Here is a 9,654-nt window from a genome sequence, read left to right as displayed (position 1 = left end):
GATAGTGTCAGGCCTGGAGTCAGGACAACTCATCTTCCTGAGTTCAAATCTGGCCTCACTTACTAGCTGTGTGACCTTGGCTAAGTCACTTAACCCTGTTGGCCTCAATTTCCTCATCTGTAAAATGAGCTACAGAAGAAAATGGCAAACCACTCCAGCATCTTTGCCAAAACCCCCCCAAAAACAAAACAAACCCAAATGGGGTCACAAAGAGTTGGACACAACTGAACAACAACAAATTTGGTACCTGCCAGCCCCCTTCCTTTCTAGCAAACTCTCAGTACAGACACACACACGCGCGCGCGCGCGCACACACACACACACACACACACACACACACACACACACACACACCAGCCAAGTCTCAGCATGATGACCACCATCTCTGGCCCACTGCTTGGCATGGGCTGCTCCCTTCAGGAAGAAATCAGGAAGACGTGCAGGACAAGACAAGCTGCTCACTGACTGATGAAGGGACTCATAAAAGCCTAGTCCTAGAAGGGACCTCAGAGGCCATTTGGTCCAACATCCTCGATTTACAGATGAGGAAACTGAGGCTCTGGGAAGTTCAGTGACTTGCCTAAGGTTATGCGGGCAGTGAAGTAGGAGCGGACACTTCCTCCTGTCCCTCATGGCTCTCACTGTCCCTACCCTTGGTCTCCTTCCCAGTACCCAGGAGCTCCACAGCATCCTCCTAAAGCCTTACAAATAGCCCCTTGGCATCGATGAGAAACAATATGAACCAGATTAGGAAAGAAAGCAAGCTGTTACTGCCTGGCAAGTTCCCGGTGGCCTGAGCACAGGCAGAGGCCACTCAGCACAGCCCCTTGGGCACACAGGCCAGGCATGTGCAGCAGGTGCAGAGGCCCACCACAGCTGACAGCGCTGCCGACAGCCGTGACTGGCGCTTGTACTTGATGGCCCTCTTGACTATCACATTCGACTGGGCCACGTAGTCCTGGGTGTGCAAGATGTTGTATTCTATGTTGTCCAGGAGCTCGTGCTGCTCGGAGATGAGTATGTCCAGCTGGAGGAAAAGCGCCTGCAGCTCCCCCAGCTGGCCCTCCAGGTCCAACAGCTGCTGGTGGCGCATGTGGGCCATGACCAGGTGCTGCTTGGCCCTCGGCATATCTAAGTCCCAGCCCACAATTCCAGGTAACAATCGGCTGGCCACCAGCTGCTCAATGTCTTCCTCGCGCAGCTCCAGGCCCGCCAGCTCAGCCTGTCTCACCGTTTTCTCCTTCAGCATCCTCACACACTGAGTCTCCTTGGCATAGTGGCAGCTGATGGTGTCTCGGTAGCGGCCAATCAGCACTGCAAGTTGGCTCTGCCGGATGCGGTGCTCCACTCTCCAGTCCTGATGTTCGGGGGCCAGTTCTCGCTGGATGGCACTGAGCTGGGGCTGGACACACCGGGCCAGGCTGGCAAAAAAGCCTTTCAGCAGGCTTAGCTCGTGCTTGGCCCCCAGCACGCTCTCCTCTGTAGTACAGCACAGTACCCCCTGCTGCTTCCTGTCTATCAACTCCGACAATCCTTCCAGCTCATTCAGTGCCAAGGAAAGCCTGGCCACTTCCTGGAAAAACTTCTCCATGGGATTGGCCTCATGATCCTTGAAAGCAGAATTGTCAAAGGTCTGAGTATCATCCAGCTCAGAAGGGTCCCCTCCTTGGCTAACTTGGCTCTGTAGCTCTTCTAGTCTGTCCTTCATCTTGGCCTCCAGCTGCTGGCCACATCTGGGGCAAATTCACACACATCAGCTTTGTTCAGCAGTGTGGGGAGGCAGGGACAGTGAGGACTCACGTGTCAGGGGAAGCTATTAAAAAGTCTTTCCTCTCTGGGCAAGCAAATATTGACAAAGCCAACAGGCCCTATAATGTTGATTTAGGGTCATGTGGTTGAGGAAGACAGGCTGAGCTGCATTGTCTGCCAGAAACAGGCATACAAGCCTGACATGTCAAGGACAGTTAGGACATCTGCCTAGAGAGAGAGGGGCTAAAGAATAGGGCTGGGGTCCTGGTTTGAATCACCTCCTCTCCCATGGCATCCTGCCCAACGTTCAAAGGGAACTCGCATACAGGCAATGGGGAAAAGACCACAGGATTGAGAGCTGGGTGCTGAGAAATGGGTTCCCATGGTCTGTCTGTCATTGCCTCAGGTCCAGAATCAAGGAAGTCCTGTGGTTTGGCCAGCATGGGGTGTCAGCCCAAAACACTGTCTGAAAGCAATGTTCCTTCCCAAGATTGCAGGGCCCAGCAAGGCCAACATAAGCATATCTATGTACTTGGAAAAGTTTGGCTTCCCCTATACCCTTTCCCTCACCTCCCCTTCAGAATCCAATATATCCTGACACATAATGATGCATACATTCCTGGGCCTCAGTCTCTGTAACTGTAAAATCAGGATAATAATGCCTGCAGGAGTAACTACCTTACAAGGTTTGGGGTGGGGGGAGAGGGAGGAAGCCAATGCCATTATAGGCTGCAAAACTGTTTACAAATCTTAAAGCCCCCTAGAAATGCTAACTATGATTATTCTGTTAGGTCTGGGCTTTCTAGTAAGTGAATGCAAACAGATCATCTGTGTTCATGGGATACAGGGTTGCTCTGAACTGTAGAACACCCATTATTACCACTAGAAGAGACCTCAGAACCTTAGTGTTTCGCTTTACAGGTTCAGAAACTGAGGACTAGAGAGGGGAGGTGATCACATGTTTGCCTTTTTATCAGGGGTCTATTAAAGATACACTGACAACTCCAAACACTTAGAAGGAGTATTGGCATGTCAGGTGCCATGTCAGAGCAGTAGAGGGGGACGAGTCCTTGATGAGGAGGGTGGAGCTGATGAGCAGATTTTTTTAAAGTTTTAAAAAGTTTTAAAGTTATGATTAAGAACCTAGAGTTAGAAATAATGAATCTCTGTCAGCTTCCAGCCCTTCCCAATCATCATCTCCTGTGACTCAACTCCTCCTATACCTCTCTCCATCCCATCCTTTATTATCTTCTCTGGATTTTATTGGCCTCCTTTGACAATGGCCCTCGTTCTGAAGGAAGTCCAGCTCACTTAAATATCCCAGGGCTGGTATTTTCTCTGCTCAGTATCAAGCATGCCAATACCTGATGGTCCAGCATCACAGAAAGTCAAGTGTGGATGAAACCAGAGAGACCATCATTTTACAGCTCAAGAACCTAAAACTCAGAGAGACAGCAAGATTGAGGTGAAGACGGTTGAGTTGAAGCGAGGACCCTGGCTTCCTGACTTCCAGTTCCCTGCCTTCTCCATTAGATCACAATGAAGATGAGGTATTGGTCCCTTTTGGAGAAGACTAAGGGGGAGAGAATTTGGCTCCTTTCCTTTCCCTGTAGCTCCCAGGTTGAGACCCACCACTATGATATCAGCAAGACAGAGGCATGCCCAAAAGGGGAGTAAGCTGGGCACCTTCCCTAGATCTGATCTGATGGCAATATCTTCTGCCATTGGAGATACATGCACGTCTCTGTGTTAGACACTGCCCACTGTCCTCTCCAGCCTCAACTGCAGCTCTGCCACTTGTTACCTATGTAATTCAATTCAATTCAGCAAATACTTATGAAGTACCCACTGTGTGCAAGGCCATATGGTAGGAGATTTAAGGAGATTAAACCCCCGAGGAGCTTCCATTCTACCTAAAGTAGGCCAGATGCCAAGAGGTAAGTAAAACTCAGGCAATTTTAAGAGGGGGGAAAACACAATAAACTGAGAGGATCTGGGAAGGCTTCAGGGAGGAGGCCTCTGAGCTGAGCACTGAAGCAGGGTGTAGTGGATAGAATGGGAGTTGGGAAGACTTGAGTTCAAATCTGGTCTCTAACACCATCAAGCTGTGAGATGGTGGGCAGTTCAATTTGCCCATCTGTGAAACAAGGTGGTTGTTCTACATGGACTCTGAGTTCCATCTTCCAGTCCATGATCCTATAATTTTAAGAGGTGAAGGTCCAGAGGAAGTGAATTCCAGGTGTGACACCTTCTTACCTTAATTAATTTGTTCTCAGTGACACTGCCTCCTCCCTTGGGCATGCAAACAGACAGCTGGGGCATAGGTTAGAATCTAATCAAGGGAACTCAAGTGGGATATCTACCAGTTCCCTCCCTATCTGAACACTCTCAAACCTTTCTATAGGCTGCAATATCTTCTATGTCCCCAAGGAAGGGGACTCCCAAATTTCCTCTCTTGTAAAATAATGAGGTCCCTTCCAGCTCTATATCTAGATTCCTCTCTATATCTAGATTCCTATGATCCCTTCCTTAAGACCCTGCTCCTTCTCTCTCTCTCTCTCTCTCTCTCTCTCTCTTCTGGGCAGCTAGGTGGTGCTTCAGTGGATAGAGCACTGGGCCTGAAATCAGGAAGACCTGAGTTGAAATTTGGCCTCAGACACTTACTAGCTATGTGACCCTGGGCAAGTCACTTCACCCTGTTTGCCTCCATTTCCCCATCTGTAAAATGAGCTGGAGAAGTAAATGGCAAACCACTCCAGTACCTTTGCCAAGAAAATCCCAAATGGGGTCACCAAGAGCTGGACACGACTAAAAAGCCAGTGAACAACAACCTCAATCTTCTAAACAACTGCCAGTGGACATGTCTATGCCTCCCAAAGTCCCAAATGCCACCTTGTAGCTCATCAGATTGATCAGCCCCTGCACAAGTCCCTGTTATCTCAAGGATCAAAACGCCAACTCTATCAAGGAGGTAATCCTCATATTTTACAGTTGAGGAAACTGAGGAGCAAAGAGGTTAAATGACTTAGACAAGTTCACACAGGTAGTGCGTATCACAGCAAGGATTGGAACCAAGATCATCTCATACCAAACTCAGGACTTAAACCACTGTACCATGCTTCCTACAAAGAATGATTATCAAATTTGTGTAAGACATAATCATTGCTTCAGTTATCTTCAGTCATCAGCTCCTACTCCCTGGATTAATTCTTCCTTTCAATTCCTGTGCTGGGGAATTCCTACACACTCCCATGACTTATAGAGTATGGAAGGAGGAAGTTCAATCAGGGCAACATTCCTCAAGTAACATGGAGAAGTGGAGCCTCTGGGGCTCAGTGGCTAGGCAGGATTCATCATCATTGCCTTCAGCTTGCAGTAAGCTCTGGGCATCATCTGATCATGGCCTTTCTGCAGCTGGGCTGGGGCCTATGTAGCACCAGCAGGCCCACTGCAGTATTAGCTAGGTATGCCCAGGAGTCTTAACTTTCCCAAAGGCCATAAAAGACATCCAGTCTCCTTTTATATTTTTCTCAGATGAGGTGAAGGCCAGCATGTTGCCTCTCTCCTAGCACTGGCCCCTCCCCCCCCACACACAGGGTAATCCTTTATGATAGAAATACTCTGGAATCAACCTCCCTTCCAGTGTTCTTCCTCGATCATCCAGGCAATTGGGAGATTCAGAAAAGCAAAAGCCACCCCCTCCCAGCTTAGACAGGCATGGGAGATAACTTATGTGAAGGCACAGAGACAGAATACAGAAAGAAGCCTCAGCTTCCTCATTTTTAAAATGGGGGCACTAATCCCCTGCCCCGCTGCTGAAAGGATCTAATGAGATAATGGATGGGGAAGAGAGTGCTGTCACTCTTAGGACTGGCACTGCTGATACACAAGGGGAGACTTCTTAGGAGTTTGAAAGACACTTTAATGGATTTTTTTCTGCTTGACTAACAGCACTAGATCCCAGGTAAAGGTTAACTGAAACGCTTGACTCACGTCACATTGTGCGAAAAGAGATGAAGCAAGATCAGATAAAAATGTGGGCTGGAGAATGCCACATTTCAATACAGTGCGCATTTCATATTGAAAAAAATTATTTGTCTCGCTGACAGAGAGAGAGAAAGAAGAAGAGAGAAGACAAGAAAGAGAGAAGAGGAGGAGGAGGAGAAGAGAGAGAAAGAAGAGAGGAGAGGAGTGAGGAGAGAGAAGAGGAGGGGGGAGAGAGAGGAGAGAGAGAGGGAAAAAGAGAGAGAGGGAGAGAGAGGGAGAGAGACAGAGAGACAGAGAAAGAGACGGGAGAGCCAGAGAGAGAAGAGAGACAGAGGGGGGGAGAGAAGAGAAGAGAGAGAGAGGAGAGAGAAAAGAAAGAAGAGAGAAGAGAAGAGAGATGAGAAAGAAGAGGAGGAGAAGAGAGAGAAGAGGAGGAGGAGGAGAAGAAGAGAGAGAGAAGAGGAGGAGAAGGAAGAGGAGGGGAAAGGGAGAGGGGAGAGAGAGAGAGAGAGAGAGAGAGAGAGAGAGAGAGTGTTTCTAGGGTGATAACTGGTAATTTAGCTGGGTAATTGTCCCAGAGAGATTCCCCTTTTCAGGGATCCAGGCCAAGACCCCAGGAGACCTCCAACCCTTCCAAGAAGCTGGGCAAGCCTGACTGAAAGACCTAGAGATCATACCCATCTTGGGCCTGGCAGAGCTCCATCTACTCTAAAAACACCAGTGACACTAGGAGGTAGCAGGGCTTCATTGAAAGGGCACTAAATTGGCAATGGGAGGATTGGAGTTCTAAGGTCACTTCTGCCACTTCTTTTTTGTTGTGTGAAATTGGGCAACTCTCTGTTTCCCTATCTGTAAGGGTGGCTTAGATGACCTTTAAGGTCCTTTTCAACTCTAATGACCTGTGTGGTAAGGTTTAACATTCCATGTTCTGAAGTCCCTAATAGTCTCTATTTTTATGAGTTTAAGAATCAATGGTGAGCTGGTTGGTGATTAGAAATTTTAAGGGGGCCCAAATGGGATTTTACAAATGCTCTTCTAAGAAAAAAAATCAAACTATGATTGCTTGCTATCAGCTAAGTCTCTTCCAGACTCAACCAATCATTCATGGGGTGTCCATATTACTAACCAAAATGCTCAACATCATCTATTGATGCAGCCAAAGCTGAGTCTATCGGTCAGAATTTAAGGGAAAAGAAAATCCATTTGTTCAAGGGATTAAAAAGTTGGCTATTGTGACATAAGTCCTTAGGCACTTTGCACATTATAAGCAGTCTTTGCTTGTCAAAAATGCTTCAGGAAGAGAATAGAAGGAGGAATCTTTCAAAACTAAGGCTAGGGAAAGAAACAATTTTAATGACATGAAATTAAAAAGGTTTTTGCAGAAACAAAATCAATGCAGCTAGAATACAAAGGTAATCTGATGGAGGGAGGATCTTTGCATGCAATCTATGCATCAGGACAGACTTGCTTGTTAGCAATTTGCTAACAGAGTGATATAGTGATTTGAGTCTAACCTGCCCTCTACCACCGATTTAGCTCAATTTTTCCCCATACAAACAGTGGTTCACTAATCATATCCAGGCTTTGCATCTCATTGAATTTCACTGCTTCTTCTACTCCCCTTTCCTGATCTGCTTTTTCAAGCTAAATTCACAGAGCCTTCTCCTTCAGTAGCCATTTGTATGCAGGAGATAGAGGCTGTCTCCATATTTTTCTGTGGTCTAATGTAAAAATACTGGTAGTATTACTCAAGGAAGATGTTCTGTTAGAGAGACCAGGGGAATGAGGCAGGGAAAGGACGGGGGGAGGGCAGAGAGGAACAGTGTGCAGAATATTATAGGTGAATGATAGATTTCTGAAATCTCAGGGCGTGGCTCCTGGACATCTCAGGCCTGCTCTCCTCTGGAGTGTTAGGTGAACAGGAGTCACAACAGTTAGCTTCCCCAAAATAAACGAACAACAGAAAACTCACCATTAACTCTATGCAAGAGTGGGGCTAGCTCTGGCCTTGAAAATACTGGAAAATGCATCTGCTGCTCGGGCCCTAGGAAAGGACATTCGCAGCTGGGTAGTGTCAGGCTGACAGAAAACCCAGACAGGGGATGATAAGTGCTACCAAGCCCCAAGTGACTGGCCTTCAAATGGCTGTACATCCTTTCCTCCTTCCCCTCCCTCAAAGTAATTACATCAATGTTCAGGGAAATGGCACACTTAGAAAATTCACTTCTCCAGGCTGCTGGGTCTTTGATTTTTATTCTTCATATATGGACACATCAATTCTCTCTCCCAGTCTTCTGCCCAGAGGCAAATCCTGAAACCTTTTGCCAAATGATTTTATTTGCTACTCAGTAACAACCTATATTTGCCAGAACAGCCTGGTTCTCACATGGCAGATGGGTGCAGACACCATAATACAGTCAAGCATCTTGTTTATGCTTTGGCTGGTGGCATGGAGGGGTGGGAATTGGGTAGGGGGGAAGAAAGACTAGGAGAGGTGAGAACAAATTGCAGGAAAGTGCAAACTGAGGAATCTTTTGGGAGTGACAGGCTCTTTGTGTTCGTATGTGTGCATGTGTTAGAAAAAGCAGGTAAGTTTGGTGAGTTGGAATCTTAATACTTAGTAGCTGTGTGACCATGGGTCTGAGTTCCCTCATCTGTAAAATGGGAGAAGGAATTACCTAGAGTATCTCCCTCCTGGGGTTTGTTATGAGGCTCCAATAACTTGAAAGCACTATGTAAATGTCAGCTACGTTAAAATGAAGTCATTTGCTCCTTGTACCTAAAAGACACTAACAGGAAAGTCTGCTGCCCTCACTGAAGAAAGGCATTAGGGACTTCTCTAATCCCAGACCATCAACACAGACATAGCCTTCTTCCCGACAGATCATTAATCCTGATTAGCTTGGGCCTCCACACAGGAGGCCTCTCTAAATGGGTCAAGCATTTATCTAAACGTAAATATGTAACTCAATGCCCAGAGACAGAGCCCTTTCTGACATGAACCCAGGTACAATCTTACAGGCTTAAAACATATCTAATGCTCTCCTTAGTTCATGCCACCTCCCCCTGAACCCCCTCCCTCTCTCTCAGAATATCAAGCTCATTTCTATCTCTCCTCTCAGGGTAAGTTGAATATCTCTCCTGTAAGCAAACCAAAGCTTTCAATCTGCATTTAAACATAGAATCTTATTCCATACTGTAATAAAACAAGAAAGGGCTAGTGTACCAGCTGCTTTACCAAGAAAATACTCAATATGTCTCACCCAGAGCGATTTGATCTCAGTTCCCTCAAACTCAAAACACCAATAATGAAAGTCTAGAACAAGGGTTTTGCACCTTTTTTGTATCACAGACCCCTTTGACAGTCTGATGAAGTCTGTGAACCTCTGCTCAGAATAGTGCTTTTAAATATATAAAATAAAATACATAGGATTATAAAGGAAATCAATTATATCAAAATGTGGTTATCAAAATACTTTTTAAAAACCAAGATCATAGACTCCGAATTAAGTGCCCCTGTAGCAGAGGAAGTTCTAGCAGCCTGAGAGTACTGTGAGTGCTAGTCTGAGGCCGCTAGCATTATGTTCTGAGATGCAGATGTTTTGAAGATCCATTGCTCTTAACTTCAAAGATGTGGGAAGGGGTTAATGCCAAGAGGTGGAGGTAAATGTAGGAGACCCTGGGAGAGACCAAGTATGGCCAAGCACTCGTCTCGAAACAAAAATACTGCAAGCATCTGGAAAGAAGTTCAAGTACCAAGAAAGCAGTCAGGACCATAAGAGACCTGATGAGTTCTACTAAAAACCAGAGGAGGTCTTAGAATATAATATTCCAAAAGGCAAACGATATAGGTTAAAATCAACAATAATAACCTGCAAAGCCCGGCATAATCCCACAGGGAAAAAATGAACCTTTAAT

At 46.4% G+C, this 9,654-nt stretch overlaps 1 protein-coding gene across 1 annotated transcript; it reads right to left on the bottom strand.

Annotated features, from left to right (window-relative positions):
* Nucleotides 1-814: 814 nt before the first annotated feature.
* Nucleotides 815-1,708, bottom strand: LOC118832472 (syntaxin-3-like). Its single transcript, XM_036739785.1, has one exon. It carries the CDS (start codon nucleotides 1,706-1,708, stop codon nucleotides 815-817), a length of 894 nt encoding a protein of 297 aa, XP_036595680.1.
* Between the last annotated feature and the right edge of the window lie 7,946 nt (nucleotides 1,709-9,654).

Source organism: Trichosurus vulpecula, chromosome X (genome assembly GCF_011100635.1).
Source record: "Trichosurus vulpecula isolate mTriVul1 chromosome X, mTriVul1.pri, whole genome shotgun sequence".
In the NCBI taxonomy this organism is placed as follows: domain Eukaryota; kingdom Metazoa; phylum Chordata; class Mammalia; order Diprotodontia; family Phalangeridae; genus Trichosurus; species Trichosurus vulpecula.
This window is presented reverse-complemented; position numbering and strand designations above follow the sequence as displayed.

Coding starts and splice junctions, on each gene's coding strand:
- LOC118832472 (XM_036739785.1), bottom strand. CDS start 1,708: ATGAAGGACAGACTAGAAGAGCTACAGAGCCAAGTTAGCCAAGGAGGG.